Source organism: Aspergillus pseudonomiae, assembly GCF_009193645.1.
Source record: "Aspergillus pseudonomiae strain CBS 119388 unplaced genomic scaffold BDV37scaffold_109, whole genome shotgun sequence".
Taxonomy (NCBI): Eukaryota; Fungi; Ascomycota; class Eurotiomycetes; order Eurotiales; family Aspergillaceae; genus Aspergillus; species Aspergillus pseudonomiae.
In genome coordinates, this window is record NW_022476101.1 from 46,207 (window position 1) to 61,996 (window position 15,790).

General features: G+C 51.0%; 8 protein-coding genes across 8 annotated transcripts; 5 read left to right on the top strand and 3 right to left on the bottom strand.

Annotated features, from left to right (window-relative positions):
- The first annotated feature begins 1,110 nt into the window (after positions 1 to 1,110).
- On the top strand, positions 1,111 to 2,008 carry BDV37DRAFT_262192 (uncharacterized protein). Its single transcript, XM_032083393.1, has one exon. It carries the CDS (start codon positions 1,346 to 1,348, stop codon positions 1,997 to 1,999), a length of 654 nt encoding a protein of 217 aa, XP_031936196.1. The 5' UTR covers positions 1,111 to 1,345; the 3' UTR covers positions 2,000 to 2,008.
- Positions 2,009 to 2,252: 244 nt separating this feature from the next.
- On the bottom strand, positions 2,253 to 3,287 carry BDV37DRAFT_275735 (uncharacterized protein; the record flags this gene model as incomplete). The annotated part of the gene is made up of 3 exons (XM_032085443.1): positions 2,253 to 2,414; positions 2,628 to 2,743; positions 2,783 to 3,287. 3 exons carry the CDS (start codon positions 3,285 to 3,287, stop codon positions 2,253 to 2,255), a joined length of 783 nt encoding a protein of 260 aa, XP_031936197.1.
- A 957-nt stretch (positions 3,288 to 4,244) lies between these two features.
- BDV37DRAFT_262193 (galactokinase galE) lies at positions 4,245 to 6,638 on the top strand. Its single transcript, XM_032083394.1, has 3 exons — positions 4,245 to 5,019; positions 5,070 to 5,951; positions 6,016 to 6,638. The coding sequence occupies exons 1-3, from the start codon at positions 4,364 to 4,366 to the stop codon at positions 6,050 to 6,052; spliced, it is 1,575 nt and encodes a 524-aa protein (XP_031936198.1). The 5' UTR covers positions 4,245 to 4,363; the 3' UTR covers positions 6,053 to 6,638.
- BDV37DRAFT_17198 (uncharacterized protein) lies at positions 6,270 to 7,834 on the bottom strand. Its single transcript, XM_032079349.1, has one exon. The coding sequence runs from the start codon at positions 7,787 to 7,789 to the stop codon at positions 6,524 to 6,526; it is 1,266 nt and encodes a 421-aa protein (XP_031936199.1). The 5' UTR covers positions 7,790 to 7,834; the 3' UTR covers positions 6,270 to 6,523.
- Positions 7,835 to 8,471: 637 nt separating this feature from the next.
- On the top strand, positions 8,472 to 10,825 carry BDV37DRAFT_17200 (Mcm10/DnaG-type zinc finger protein; the record flags this gene model as incomplete). Its single annotated transcript, XM_032079350.1, has 1 exon — positions 8,472 to 10,825. A coding segment is annotated over one exon (2,329 nt), but the record flags the coding sequence as incomplete, so codon positions are not given.
- A 519-nt stretch (positions 10,826 to 11,344) lies between these two features.
- On the bottom strand, positions 11,345 to 13,531 carry BDV37DRAFT_262197 (uncharacterized protein). The gene is made up of 2 exons (XM_032083395.1): positions 12,400 to 13,531; positions 11,345 to 12,347 (listed from the first exon to the last, which is right to left on the bottom strand). Exons 1-2 carry the CDS (start codon positions 13,131 to 13,133, stop codon positions 11,744 to 11,746), a joined length of 1,338 nt encoding a protein of 445 aa, XP_031936201.1. The 5' UTR covers positions 13,134 to 13,531; the 3' UTR covers positions 11,345 to 11,743.
- A 65-nt stretch (positions 13,532 to 13,596) lies between these two features.
- Positions 13,597 to 14,676, top strand: BDV37DRAFT_262199 (DASH complex subunit DUO1). The gene is made up of 2 exons (XM_032083396.1): positions 13,597 to 14,062; positions 14,138 to 14,676. The coding sequence occupies exons 1-2, from the start codon at positions 13,769 to 13,771 to the stop codon at positions 14,585 to 14,587; spliced, it is 744 nt and encodes a 247-aa protein (XP_031936202.1). The 5' UTR covers positions 13,597 to 13,768; the 3' UTR covers positions 14,588 to 14,676.
- A 114-nt stretch (positions 14,677 to 14,790) lies between these two features.
- BDV37DRAFT_17218 (DUF4870 domain-containing protein) lies at positions 14,791 to 15,783 on the top strand. Its single transcript, XM_032079354.1, has 4 exons — positions 14,791 to 15,280; positions 15,340 to 15,382; positions 15,438 to 15,540; positions 15,593 to 15,783. The coding sequence occupies exons 1-4, from the start codon at positions 14,913 to 14,915 to the stop codon at positions 15,661 to 15,663; spliced, it is 585 nt and encodes a 194-aa protein (XP_031936203.1). The 5' UTR covers positions 14,791 to 14,912; the 3' UTR covers positions 15,664 to 15,783.
- The last annotated feature ends 7 nt before the right edge of the window (positions 15,784 to 15,790 follow it).

Genomic DNA, 15,790 nt, shown 5'->3' on the forward strand with positions numbered 1-15,790 from the left:
TTTTTTTTTTTTTTAAAAAAAAAAAAAAAGAAAAGAAAAGAAAAGAAAAGAAAAGAAAAGGGCAAAAAGATGAGTAGATATATATGCAGGAACTACTACTAGTACATCGCCACACAGGAATTTGAAACCAGACCTCTCCGTACAGTTGTCCTACAGCTTTCTAGTCTATGTTTAGTGTCTACAATGTCAGTCTGCATAGAAACGATTCAAGCTTTCTTTGTATATAGCTTTCAATTTCTCTTCTCTCCAGATCCGAATTTTCATTATCGTTTTTGGAATAGGCTAATAGCAGGCCAATTGCCAAGAAAGGGATCTATTATATAACGTTACATTTATTTAAAAGCTATATAAAGTGATACCTCGCGTTAGGATTTTGTTTTGTAAACAGCGCACCTGTGAATGATGCTATGCGGTTAGTTTTGTTCTTCGAATAACTAATTCTCAGAGTTCCTGCACTGTGTGGAGAATTAATGTTTTACTTATAATATCCACAAAACCCACCCTGTCCGTTCGTCGATGGAGTAAAGTGAAGTGACGTACCTGGCCTGACCCGTCGTTTGTATATACTCCGCAACGATTTTCTCCAGAATACTGGTCGTCAGCTTGAGCAGGCTTTTCATTGATTAAAGAGCTTGTGGTGGAATTATTTCATTATCTATATATTCAATAATTTCCTAAATAATAGACGTGTTATACCTCATCAAATTGGACTCCAGGTAAAAATAGCTGGTCGATGGACTCAACTACCAACTGTAACAGGTTGGATGTCATACATCTACTTTATCCTGACATTGGCTCTTATTAACTATATTCCCTCAACTGAGGGTCCTAAGAAATATAAGAAATAAAATAGAAAAAATAAGTAAGCTATATCTTATAAAGATAAGTATTATTGGCTGGAGTAGACAGAGACGGTTGAATTACTACACGGTACTAATACACTAGGTGTATAGTGCATAGCTATTGTAATATGTTACTATTTGTAGTACTAGTGTGGACAGCGTTCTGAACTTGTGCAGCTGATCTTCCTTCCCCACTCATTTCCCTTCCATTCAGGCAATTTAATCATATTTCGATATTACCTCTGTCGACTCCGGCTCTGTTCACGATGTGGAAACCAGTAGCTGTCCCCTTTCAGAACTTCCAGCCTCTGCCTAATCTACCTACAACAGATGAAATCCGCGCTTGCACCAATGTTCTGTGGGAGACCCAGGCCTCCAAGATTGTGGCGGTGAACGACGATATTGTGGTAAAATATGGGGGTTGTATAAGCGTCGCGGAAGGCCAGGCTTTGGTTTACCTTGAACGACACGCCCCAGAAGTTCCGGCCCCTCGACTGTACGCCATGTACTATGATTCCAAGCAACTTTTCTTGATCATGCAACGCATTCCCGGGGTACAGCTGAAGTCCATTTGGCCATCATTGGAGCCCTCTGAGAAGGATGATATTGTCGCAAAACTCCAAGCAGTATTCGACACAATGCGAAAGGTCGAGTGTCCATGGCCCGACTTTTTCGGAGGCCTGGGCGGGGGTGCTGTATATCACTACCTATTCTATAGCCAACATGGCGATCAGGAATTTCTGGGCCCTTTCTCCGGCGAACCTGCCTTTGTTGCGGGCCTTGTCGGGAACTATAGAGCCTTGGTCGAACGCAATAAACACCCAGACTACAAGGCTCGCTTTTACGAAAAATACCTCCCTCGCGTCCTTCAAGGTCACCGGCCCACATTGACGCATGGGGACGCTCAGCAGAAGAACATCATGGTCGTGGAGAATACAAGTCGCCAAAACGATCAAGGTGGGCGATCATTTGACGTCGTACTAGTCGATTGGGAGAATTCCGGTTGGTTTCCTGACTTCTGGGAATACTTTTGTGCATCCTGGCCCCTTAATTTCGATTGGAGTGAAGATTGGTCCTGGCGACTCCAGGAGTGTGTTCAAGTATGGCCCGCCGAGATGGCCATGATGCAACTGATTGACAGGGATCTAGGTATGTGAAGTACGTTGATGTGTTTAGAAGGGAATGGATGTAATTTTTTGACCATAAAGAAGACAAATAAAACAAAACAAACGATCGGTTATCCTGAGTCTAAACATCCTATTATGTAGTTTATAACTAATTGCTTCATAACCAACGCCATAGTCTACGATCTCTTGGCTACCCTCCATGCGTAAACGCCAGCAAAGTACGCCAGAACTCATTCTGAATAATAATTTAGAACGAAAATACATTCAAAGTTGATTCGTGTACTTAAGCCCTTTCCTGGATGTCCATTTGCACCTTCTTACCTCCACAGATATTGACGGGTATAATCGACCTATGCCTCTTCCTAGGACTCCCCAATTCAACACGTACGTCACTCTCATCTTTGCTCTTTATTACTAGGTCACGTCGCTCATGAATTAGCTCATCCTCGAGAATAGCATATCGTGCATATTTATCAATTGGAGGCCGTAGGGGGTGCGGCGCCATAGTCCATTACGACTCTGTGAAAAGCTGACGAGTCCAGTCCTCATTCACCTTCATCATATCAAAATTCCATGCACTGCTTTCGATGCACAGGCCTCGAATAGTCAGGAAAAGATTCTCGACTTGGCAGACTGGATAAACTCGACCACCGAATACACGGGTTTCCCAAGCAGTGCCAGCCTCGCGGCAGGTTATACCAGGGGGTGTTTCAAATGGCTCGTTATTAGAGCATAATGGACCAGCTCGGCTGCTACGGAACTTCAATACATGGGCTAGTCCATGCCCCAGTAAGACTGCCAGAAAGACCAGACCCGCTAGTTTATGACTGTGGGTTGAAGTCGAATCCTTCAAGAGTCGAATGATGTTGTAGTCTAAGGTTATCAGATCTGACATCGTGTTAGGGCGCAGTGTTGTTTCTGCAAATGGGGATGAGCTTGGGTGTATGGCAGGGTCAAAGTCGATGTCGGGAATGGCGTTTTTGATACATCTAAGAATCTCATCCTTGGATAATTCCAGCTTCGCATCAGTTTCATGCCATATATCTGGGAAGCTTGGGTGTCGGTGCCGAACGAAGATGCCAAACGATTCCCAGTGTTGCACTATGATCCGTGATATGAGGAGAAGCGCTGGTTGGATTAGTGTATAGGCGTTGCGCGCGGCAGGGGTATCTCTTTCACAAAATCTGGGGAATTTCGAGCTTGGGAATAGATTCTCATTTTGTAGGTCGCAGAAGCTGGATGGGTAGTTTTTGTACTTCTCCATGACGAAGTCTTCTTCAGCGAAGCCACAGGGGTTGCCTGTAGTCTTAGTAGTCATGGTGTGGGTTTGCAAGCTGTGACTTTTACAATAGCAGCTTGCTTGTGCTTATAATGGTGTTGTGTAAGTCTCATAGGCAGAAGTGGTAGGAGCCCAGACCACGGTAACGTAAGTATGATGATGATGATGATGATTCACTCAGCTCCCTCAGATGTGTCACGATATTAACCAAATTGATGAGAGGGGAATGTCTAATCTGAAGGGTTTACTTCCTGGATGTCCCGGAAAGATGGATGTATGTACGTGGTTGTCTAGTATGAGATATGCTACAGTCTACTCAACAATTTGCTTTATAAATTATAATATTTCTGTATATTCATCTTTCGTTTTCTTTTTCTTTTGGCTAGAATAAAAGGGGCATATTTCCTGGAAACAGAAGAGGTGTGATGTGGGGTGGTGCGTCCCCGTTGAAAATTGAATAGCCTGTTTACCTGGGTTGACGCGAAAGAACGTCGGTTAATTTCATTAGACTCGGTACAGTCGGCTCAACGCGATAATCTACAGAAGCATTAAGTCGGGGATCCAGACCGTATGGGTGCGAACATCGCGTTACCGTTGGAAAGGAGCGAATGTGAAAGCACCGTATACAGTAGAGTACGAAAAAAGCAAAGAGGAAAGCTTGTTTAGAAGACCACGAAGCTGCGGTCGGCTATAAAAAGACCAAGGGTCGGGGGGTAATAATGCGGCAGGCCGAGAGAGACTCGGGAGAAATGTGGGGTTCGGTTGAAAAAGCTGGAGACTCGGAGTGCCGGTGAGCCGTAAGCGCTGATTTCATGGCTTCTCCAGGCACGGGATCGCGTGGGCAGCGTCATTAGGACATGAACGGATGCCCCGTTTATCCCGGGCGGCCAATCATCCGGTGCTGGAGTCGCAGGGCTCTTGTTCTCCATTTGCGGGGCATTTCCTCCTCCGTCCAATTTTCCACCCCTCTCATGACCGTATTTTTTTCTCTCTTATACTAGTAATACATTGTTTTAATTAAATACCCCTCCTCCCCTCGCCCTTTTTCTGTCTTGCTTCTTTATTCTGTCGTTATTTTCCCCTTCCCACTCAACTCGACCACACATTCCCCCGCCATGGCAACAACCCCGCAAGAGCTTGTCCCGCAGACGGAGAACATCGCTGAGGTCTATGCCACAGACGATGCCTCAGTCACCTCCGTTGCTCCAGAGCACCAGGTCCGTTTCAACGGTCTGATCTCCAAATTCAATCAACTGTATAACCACCGCCCCGACTTTGTCTCCCGCAGTCCTGGCCGTGTCAACATTATCGGCGAGCACATTGACTACAACCTGTACGATGTCCTTCCGACGGCTGTCAGCGTCGACGTCATCATGGCCGTGAAGGTGGTGCCCTCCACCGGAGAGCCATTTGTGAAGATCGCCAACGTCCAGCCCGAGAAATTCCCCTCTCGCGAATTCACAGTCCCCCGCGACACGGATATTGAGATTGATCCGAAGCAGCACGAATGGGTCAACTACTTCCGCGCGGGACTCCTGGGCGCCTTGAAGTTCTTGCGCAAAACCAAGCAAGATGGCTCCTTTGTGCCCGCCAGCGTAGAAGTGCTCGTGGATGGTAATGTGCCCCCGGGCGGTGGAATCTCCAGCAGCGCGGCGTTCGTGTGCTCGAGCGCGCTGGCTGTCATGAAAGCGAACAACCACAACGTCTCCAAGCAAGACCTGCTTGACCTGGCCGTGGTCTCGGAGCGTGCCGTGGGCGTGTACTCTGGCGGGTAAGTACTGAGAACCCCCTCCGGTCGTTCACTCTTCTCACACTTCATAGCATGGACCAAGCCGCCTCCATCTTCTCCCGTCGCGGATACCTGCTCTACACCCAATTCTTCCCCAACTTCTCCGTCCAGCACGTCCCCATCCCCAAAGCCACCGAAGAGATCACCTTCCTCATGGCCCAGAGCTTCGTCACCTCCAACAAAGCCGAGACCGCGCCCCGCCACTACAACTTGCGCGTCGCCGAATGCACCCTCGCCGCCGTGGTCCTAGCCGCCCAGCACGGCCTGACCCTGCCCAAGGACAACAGTTCGCTGGGCTACAGTCTGCGGAACTTCCACGAAGAGCTCATGCGCAAGGAAGGCCGCCTCGGCGACCCGCTCGAGTACCAGATCGACTCCGTCATCCAGACCACCATGGAGCTGCTCGGCCAGGAACAAGGCTACACGCGCGAGGAGATCGCCCAGCTGCTCGGCATCACGGTCGCAGACCTCGAAGCCAAATACCTCTCTTCCTTCCCCGTGCAGGCCGAGCGCTTCCTCCTGCGCCAGCGCGCCCTCCACTGCTACACCGAGGCCCGTCGCGTGCTCGACTTCAAGGCCTGCCTCGCCAAGGCAGCGACCCTCGACGACAGGCGCATCCAGTACCTCGGACAGCTGCTGAACGAGTCCCAGGCCTCCTGCCGCACCCAGTATGAGTGCAGCGCGCCCGAGGTCGACGATATCTGTGCGATTGCCCGGCGCGCGGGTACCTGGGGTAGCCGTCTGACCGGTGCGGGATGGGGTGGCTGCACTGTGCATATGCTGCCGCAGTCTAAGGTGGATGCTGTGATCAAGGCGCTCAAGGAGGAGTACTACCTGAAGAAGTTCCCGGATATCACCGACGAGAAGCTGGCCCAGGCGATGGTTATTAGCAAGCCTTCCAACGGCTCCTTTGTGTATGTCCTGCCTTCTCTTTACGTTGTGAATGATGTGCATCTTGCTAACTTGCGCTTCGAATAGGGTTACGGGAGAGGCCATTGCTCAAGTCAATGTCTAAAACTAACTTAAGGGAAAATAAATTTTTAAAAAAAAAGAAAGAAAAAGGAACGGGATGGATGAATTGAATTTGGAATTAAATATTGTATATAGTCTCCAATCCGTTACTGAAATTGTATTGGCGCTAGCGTCAGATATGCAGACATGACCAGCAGGCTTGAGGCCATGTAGACTGTTACCCTGAGAAGCCTGACTTTCCCCTTGTCGTGAGAGGTTTTCTCTTCTTGCTATTATTTGACCTTCGAGATACTCACAGTGTATTGCGCCGACTGGCTCGACTTCTTACTGAGCCTTCTGGTCCCATGACTCTGCTTGTATTCCATCTAGTACGGGACCTGAGAACGAGCAGAATGGTCTCCGTTCCACCGACGGCAGCTGGGTAATCATTGATCCCAGACTGAACGGCGAAGGTAGCGTGCGACTGCCAACATGAAGTCTGATTCCGTGTCGAATAAGGTTTCATGCACACGACTCAAGATTTCTTCTTGGCGGCCGCCTTGGAAAAGAAGTCGCTCATCTTCTTCATTCCCGTGGTGTTCACCTTCTTCAAGTCCCGGACTCCCCGAGATTCTCCCGCCTTCTTTTTCTTCTCCTCTTCCTCCTTGCGGCGCTTCTTCTCCGCCCGTGACTCGGCGCCTTCGTCGTCATCGATGTCTCGCTTCCGGCTGAAGTCTCCCAAAGACCGGGACGCGAGGGCCTCTGCGCGAAGCTCCGCCACATGCTTGAGATGATCATGCATAGGCTTGAAGTCTATAGGGCTCTCGGAGCTGGAGAGTAGCTCATCGACCTTGGCGCGCAGAGCCGCAGACAGGTAGGAGTCCTTCATGAAGGCGAGAGCCGTCGAGATCCTCAGGAGACGAGCCACATCGTCTGAAGCTGCTGGCGCATTTGGCGGCACTTCTGTAGCAGGGGTGGATACGTCGGAGGGCGTAGGGACCGACGTCGAGCTTGCTGTTGTTGCCGGTGTCTCCTTGTCTTCCAGTGGTGCTGCTTCGCCCTCAGTAGTACCGGACGACGCTGCATTGGTCGACGCGTCCTCTCGCTTGACAGCCATCAGCGGCGTGGACAACGCTTGGCGGATAAAGCGTTCCTCCATGCTGGCGGGAAGTCCCAGTGCGACCATCCGCTCTGCCTTGGCAATCAATTCCCGGAGAAGTTTCGCTTCACTGAATCGGAACATTTTCTCATCCCCGGCCTCCACCGAATCGCAAATCGCCTCCGCTCGCGCCTGTAAGACAGTCCTGAAAGATTCATCGTAGAGAACATGCCGGAAGTGCTTGGGGAGGTCGTCCTGCGAGTCGATGATGTCGTCCAGGGGCTGGAATAGGCCTTTCGCCTGGGAAGAAGTCGGGCATAGTAGAGGAATCAAGAAGAAGACCACGTCTATGGGCGTTGCGATCAACAATTGCGCGGTTTTCGCTACAGTCGCATTCCCGGGCTGGGACTGTTTTCCATCCGATGCCGTGCTGGTCTCCGCCTTGGGGGTGAAAAGGACGCTTCGTGGGGACTGCGAGGAAGAGGTAACCGCGGTGAATTCGTAGATTCCCTGCTGTGGGCAGAAGTAATAGCGAGTGAGTTCTCCGGTTTGGGGGTTGGGCAATTGGAGGAACCGGGCTTGGTCGCTGGCGGAAGAAGGGAGGATGAATGTCTTGCCGGGTTTCTCGGTCGTCAGCGGCGGTTTGGAGGGCTGATCCGGCTTGGATTGCTCGGACGAAGGAGCCGACGATCGGGTGCGCATGGTGAGGTAGTAATAGGACTCGTTTGAGAGAATTGAAGGTTCGAAGTGACTACTAGGTAGTACTAGTAGTGCTAGTGAGTACTCACTGTGTACTCGGTACTAAACGCGTGCCTGAAATTAATTCCAACTCCGACGCGACATCACGCGCAGCCAATCACGGCCGCAGTTCCGCCGACCAGTAGAAAGCCCAAGCGACAACCTTTCTTTACCAACTAATGCAACTCAACCGTGTGTGTGTGTTGTATGCCTTGCTGATGACAGACAGTGTCTTGCTGAATGCTCACGTCCTTTCCCTCCCTGTTCACCCCTTCGGTCGTCCAGAGTCATTTATTGTTGCGCCGTCGTCGGCCTCTACCTCTCTACCTCCATTGGCATTCCCCGCATCCATACGGGCCTGAACATGGCCAAAACCCACGGGAAGGCGCAATCCGAGAACAAATAGTGGCATTCTTAGCGTGTTAATAGTGGTAGCATTGGTGTGGCGCTACCGCAAACCCTGCTTTTCCAACGACAAAGAAAATCCAGAGCCCGATGACCAGTAGTGAGTACGAAAAACTTCCCTATCCCTTCCGCGGCCCTGGACTGATGATTCCCGCCCCGAAGTGGTCGACATCTCGTGGCCCCCCAAGTCCCCCAGGGAGGCGCTGCTGAGCTCTCCCAGCGGTCGAAGAAAATATGAAGAGATGCAGCGCCGTCGAGAAAATTTCGCGTCCCCTCTCAAACGTTCCACTACAACCCCGGACCTTCGAACAAGGTCGGGACAGCTCTTAGACGACGGTCTCGAGGACGACGATGAAGATGAGGATGAGGAAACGCTGAAATTGAAGTTAGCAGCTATCGAGGCGCGACTGAAGCTGAAGCAACTGCAGAAAAATCGTGGGAAGCCAGGCACGCCGGGACCGGACGCGCACGACAGAGACGAGATACTGTCCAGACCAGGATCCGCGGTGAGCGCCTCGTCACGGGCTCAGGACAATTTCTCAAGGATGAAGAGCGCCAGAGAAGTGTCGAGCAGATTCGAGCCCAATGATGTGCAGGTCCCATTGTCGCCGACACGGCGTCCGGCAGCCGCAGCTCCGCCCGCCTCCCCGCGAAGGTATATCCTCGGTATCGACAAGGGCCTCAAAGGCAGTGATGTTTCTCTAAAGCGACCTCCAAGCTCCAGGTCTACCGGCCGACCGACCAGCGGAGGTGGTCTTCGAGACGGCATGGCGTTGCATTCCCACAATGCCCTAACGCAGGCTTTAGCAGGGGAACCAGGAAACCGCCCCAAGAGCTTCAGTGAGCGAATGGCCGAGAGCAGATCTGCCGACAAACTCCGAAGGGAACGGGCAGAGAGGCTGCAAGTCAACAGGAGCTCAGCATTCCAATTCGACAAGGCAGAGGTGGACGCATTCAAAGCGGCAGCCGAGGCAAGGAAGGGGTCTCCTACACGGTCACCGGCCAGAAATCGACAGACTGAAAGCTTCAGCCGAGATGACATTCTACGGTCATGCAATAATCTCAAGCCTGCAGGCCTGAAAAGAAGCCAGACTCTTCCCAGTGTACGAAGGAACCTTGATCAGGATGAGCCCGGATCATATCTCCATAGACGAAACCAAAAGTCTGAATCGGAAGCACAGACAGCTTCGTCTACCAGTTTTGAACATACCGGCTCTGACGACACTCGCGAAGGGAGTGCACCAGACAAGACTCCTGACTCTTCGAAATTCGAACCCTTTTCCTCCCTTCATCTTTCTAACCGTATCCTACCGCACTCCTTTCTAACCCGCACCCTTGCTGACAAGAAGGTCCTCCGCATTCCCGATCTTCTGCGAACCGTGAAGGGGCCCGCCTTTGAGCTCCCTGAAACTATCAACGGCGACTACGTGGTCTTTGGAATAGTAGCCTCGAAGTCCGAGCCCAGAGAGATCAAAGACTCGAAAAAGGTGTCTGCAAAAGAAGCCGATCCCTTTGACGAAGGACTGAACAACACCAGCAGATACATGTGCATCCAGCTCACAGACCTGAAATGGACCATTGATCTTTTCCTTTTCGACACCGCTTTCCCGCGGTACTACAGGCTATCCGAGGGCATTCTCATCGCCATCCTGAACCCGACGATTTTGCCCCCGCCGAAGCACAAGCTCGACACCAACAAGTTCAGTCTCGCCATTTCGTCGTCCGACGACAAGGTCCTGGAGATAGGCTATGCGCAAGACATCGGCTTCTGCAAGGCCGTCAGGAAAGACGGCAAGACATGCCAAGCGTGGGTTGACGCCCGCAAGACGGAGTTCTGTGACTTCCACATCGACATCCAAGTTCGCCGCACCCAGTCCCAAAGAATGGGAGTCAACAATGGGACAGGCATGTTCGGTCCGGGTGGACGCTCGGGGCCACGCACTGGCTTTTTCGGCAACGGCAAAGCGAAGGGCGAAGGGCCCCGAAAGGGACTGAAACCCAACGGAGCACAATACGATTTCCAGTCCCAGTCTCTATACTACGTTGCGCCGGCCCCCAAGTCCCGAGCCGGCAACGGCGGCTCCTCCTTCGTCATGCCAGGCGGCCAATCTGCCGCTCGACTCATCGACGCCGACGACGAAGACCCATTCATTGCTGCAGGCCGGATGGGCCGCGGAATGGAAAACAAAGAAGAGCGATTCCGCCGCCGGCTGGTCGAACAGCAGCGGGAGCGCGATATCGCCCAGAAGCTCACCTCGCGGGGAATCGGGATGGGCGCTGAATATCTTCGGGCTCGAAATCCCGAGAACGTCTCGTCGGAGAATATCACACCGGCAAAGACAACCCCTAACCCGGAGACCCCTTCGAGCCACTCAGGCCTGCTCGGCTTCAGGAAAGCAAACACGGTGAAACTGGGCCCGTTGAAGCGCGCTCATGACGGGACACACGGCAACAGCGTGAAAAAGACCCGATTCATCACCGCCAAGGGCATCAAGGAAGCCGGAAGAGATAGCCTGGGGATGTCCACAGGCTTCGATGATGACGATGACGACGAGCTGGATATCATATAAGACAACCAGTACTGCAGATGAACATAGACACAAAAGAACCAAGCCACGTTTTGATGAACGCTAACGTCCTCAATAGAGGCTCTTGGAGTTGTTGGAGTTTTTTTCTTTCCTCTCCTTTCCTTTCTTTTCTTCTTTTCCTTTCTTTCTTTCTTTCTTTCTTTCTTTTTTTTTTTTTTTTTTTTTTTTTTTTTGTTTGTGGATATGAAGTGTGTTGGTGTGTTGGTGTGTCGGTTGTTTATACTTGGGAGTTATGTGTCAGAGAGCTTTGTAGATTAGCCACATTTTTTGTTACCCTTGCATGTACCCTTCTGCTCGGCGCTTCTTATACTTTGATAGTCCCTTCTGGCTGCCTTTATATCTCTTACTTCTAGCAGGCTACGGAGTATTTTATACCTCTTATTCAACCCATTCCTTTGAATAACCTGTACAGCCATACACAAACTTCAAGATTATATATGTTTAGCGCGTAGCTCTGAGCAGAAAGAGTAGGCAGTGGCATTGAATTGTATACCTTCTGCGATTAGATAGGTTACAGAGGACAAGCTTAGTAGAGATGATATTGGGTCATTGGATATCTAAACTAAAGCTATCGAGAGAAGAGCTCAAATACACGCCGGGCTCAGAGGCGGGAAAAAAAAAGCATGAGAAACAAAAAAACAAACTCCATCCAGTAATGTGCTTGCCAGCCAAATCCCTATACCTGTCCATTTACCCATTCCCGTATCCCATTCCGACTGCTGCCCAACAAAGACTTGATTGTATGAACAGACGCAAACCGAGCGCAGCCGGACTTTTAAAAAAGGTTCTTAGCCCTGAATCTTTGCATTCAAGAAAAGTCAACATGTCTTAATAACCAGAATCGCCATTAGGAAAAAGACGTAAAAATTCAGAGCATCAAAAGCTGAATCACATCGCATGCCAATAACATCTGAAATTATGTAGGTCAGGACGATGTGGCGGCAGCTCGGCTTCCTCTGGTTTTCTTGGTAGCCGGGCCACCGGGACTACCGGCCGTCTCAGCAGCGTCCCTCTTTCTGGCCTTGGACCCTGCGGGCACAGGAGTCGGTTTCCTTCTCAGCCAACCATCAAAGGGACTAACGCGTTTCTTTTTGGTCTCTGGGACCGTAGGTGTTGTGTGCTCCGAATCATCACGCTTGGCTCGAGGACGCAATGAGCGTATTGTCGCACCAGGCGAGGGAGGGGTATCAACAGTATTTGGTGGAGGAGTGACTGGCCGCTGCTTCATCTCAACGTCGACGGGGCGATCGACAGTTTCTGCGACATCAGGAACGGCCATGTGGTCCTCTATATCAGTAGCTGCTTCTTCATCGACATCGCTAACATAATTTGACGGAGGCGCGCGGTCGTTTGCTGCGGGGAAGAGCACACGAGGCTTGATGGACGAGCGAGTGAGTGGTCGAACGTTGGCAGTAATGTCTTCATCCAACAAATCCGGGCGAGCTGCAAGCAAGCCCAGGTCGTCATCTTCATCATCGCCATCACTCTCAACTGGCTCAACGAACTTGCGGAAGATTTTCTTGCCACGGCTGCGGGATTCGTTAGCGAGTACGCTCGACAGATCTCGAAGAATATACTTACAACACATAAGTCATGCCATCGTCACGTTTGACTGATTCGTCAACCTCCTTGTCACGCTTGCTTTGCTCTGCCCTGCGTCTCGAAAATCGTGTGGGGACAGTGGGCTTCTTGCAGAATGGGTTGTCTTCGCTTTCGTCCGGCTCTGGAATTCGGTCACGAGAGTCGGTGTAAATTTGGATATCAGATCCGCCCTGAGCATTGTCGTCAAAGCTATCCAGTGAAAAGCCGGTGTATTTCTTGCTCCTCTTGGTACGTCCCGAGGGCGGAGGGAAAAGAGTGCGTGCCGTGCTTCCAACATCGCCGACCGCTTTCTTCTTTGGCGTTTTGGCAGGTGTTGGCAGCATTCCCTGTGACATGGTGGTCCGGAATGCGTGTAAAGGACGAGTTGAGTTGGAAGGCTCCGATGTGCCGAAAGGATCTGAGTCGTCTAGTTCAGAGGCGCCATCCAGCAGGAAACTGCCGATCCGATCTGTTGTCTTCTTGCGGGGCGATCTGCGAGCAGATTCGGGTGGTGACAATGCTCCCAGTTCCTTATGTTGCTTCTTTGTACCTTTCAAACTCTGCGATGGCGGAAAATTCGGCGGAGGAGTTGTGTGTCTCTCCTTTGATGCCCGTTGACCGGCTAGCCGCGCAGAATGCCGCGTAGAGTACGGCTCATATTGGTCGTATCCAGGTCCATGTCGTGGAGTGGGAGGCACCCGAAGAGTTGACGGCGGCGGAGGTGTCGTCGCCATTGTGAGAGATGTTCAACACTCAGAACTCGGATTATGCACACACGATATCGAGCAGTAATGATTGAAGACGAGGTTCGTGACCAAGAGTGGTTGTCAGGCGTGGACGATGTGAGCGGTAAAATTGGGCGGTCGCGAGTCCAAGGGGTACCAAGGGAGGAAAGACGCGCGCGAGTACGCCAAAAGCCGACCGAATGACGGGTAGAACTCTGAAGCTCGACTAGCGATCGATTCGTCTATGGAGTCGAGTGGGTAAGATCCGATGGATAATTGTGGAAAGAAAAAAGGAGAGAATTAAATTAATTAATTCTTATCGAGCGATAAAGGGAACGATAGCGATGGTGGAGGAGAAAACGAGAGGGTTGGAAGAAGTTTGGTGTTGGTGACGGGGGGGAGCAACGAACGAGGAATGCTTGACGTCGACCCAGCCACACATTTAACAGTGAGGCTGAACCAATCATCCGCCCCACCGCCCCTCAGGCATTGATTCACCATTCCCGCCTTAGGTCTTAGGCGACGATAAGTCACCATAACCCAGCACTTATCTACACGTGCAGACAACTAAAATAGTCCGATTTGTTTGCTGTCCCTCTTCCCCTCCACAACCACAACTATCCCCACCCTTAGCCTTGCAAACCATGGCTTTCCGCAGCACGGCGGAGGAAATGGAACGACTCCAACTCTCCGATGAAGACACAGACGACCTCTGGGATTCTCCCTCCAAGCGGGGCAGTAGGAAATTGAATCAAATACCCGTGAAAGAAGAAAGCACCACACCCCCGCCCATATCCTCCCACGATGGTGAAACGCTGTTCGACCGCCAAGAGGCGCGTGAGGCAGCCTTGCGGAACGAGTTACAGAGTGTCCGGAACATCAATCAGGTGATTGAAGGCCTTCTGAATAGCCTTGATCGGGCAAAGGGTAACATGGATGTATGTCGAATCTTTTATTGACTTTCCCAGTCAAGCCGTTTCCGGATCGCCAATTTAACAAAAACCCTACAATAGACCGTTTCGCGTACCGTTGATTCCGCGTCAACATTACTAAACACTTGGACGCGAATTCTATCTCAGACTGAGCATAACCAGCGGTTGATCCTCAATCCAAACTGGCAAGGTGCTGTTCAAGATGTTGCCGACTTGGAGAACGAAGAGCGCCTCAAGCAACAAGCCGCGGAAAGACGGGAACGAGAGTTGCAGGAACAGAGAGAGGCAGCGGCTCGGAGAGCCGAGGAAGAAGAGAAGAGAAGAACGCAAGCCGCTGCTCGAGGCACACGTGGCAGGGTCCGCAGCAGCGGTCTGGGAAGAACACCAAGTGTCTCCTACTCAAGAACCAATCCGAGTGCAACAAGGACCACATCCACTGCGACAAGAGGATCTACAACCACAAATACACGGAGACCGGTCAGCGGAATTGCCCGAGGCCCTAGCGTTACGCGTGGTCGAGGTAGAACTTGAAGAGCTTTGCATAAATGACGAGACGTCTTCATGTACATTACGAGATTTCAATGAGGTAAAAACTTGCAATATGATACCCAGGAGCATAGACGGTATACAGCCCTTTTTTCTTCTATTTCTTTTTTTCCCAGGTCAGTGTAAATTGGTGTAGTGCAGTCGTAAACATGATACTCGGGTAGGAGATTTATCAACACGACGCGTTTTCTGCCTCAGGCGCCAAGACGTCACCGCCATCATGAGCGGCCGATAAAGCTTTACCACCTGATAAGAACCTCACGCCATAATCCCGACGTCCACCTTGCCTGCGATCGCTATATCGAGCGCAATGAATTTCGCTCCCTATCAGGATGAATCCCCCGAGGTCGAGCGGGCAATGTCGCCTGCCCTCGGCGATGCCAATCGCGTGAAATCGCCCATTCTCAGATCTCCTGTCGGCTCTCCTCCAATCCCAAATCTCGCATCTAACGCGCTTCCGTCACCGAGTCACTTTACCGGTGGAGTTCAAACAGGGGCAACTGGGTTCGGAAATAATGGTTATGGCGGAGATGTTGAAAGGGGAAGATGGAACATGGGAGCTTTCGATACGAGTCTACCCATCCGTATGGATTTTGAAGCTATGCTGGCATATCTGCTTCTGCCTCCTGCGGGTGGTGTCTTCCTTCTACTAGTAGAACACAAAAGCGATTATGTACGGTAAGTGTCAAAACAAACCCGACGATGCACTTCCTGGCAAATTTACTAATGTTATGCAGCTTTCATGCATGGCAGTCAAGTATGCTTTTTACCGTCATGTTTGTATGTCAAGCCACGTGTCCGACCTTGCGTGAAATGCGCGCTTACAGTTTGTTAGATAATCCATCTCATATTCGCTTGGTCAAGCTTTTTGTCATGGACTCTGCTCCTATGCGATTTGGCCATGATCGGTTTCTTGAGCATGCGTGCTTATCGCGACGGTAAGTCAAGGCATAGGCTGAGAAACACCCTGTAGTACTAACCAAGTCCCAGTTGACACACTTGATCACTACGAAGTGCCCATATTTGGCCGTCTGGCAAACTCCTTTGTTGACGACGAATAAACCTAATTCCGCTTTCAATGGCGATGCATCCGTTTCATATACCCCCCTATGTTCCTCTCGCCGACAAAGCATCGTCTTTTCCCACGGGAAAAACCCCCAGAATCTACCCATTGGGGATGAATTTTCC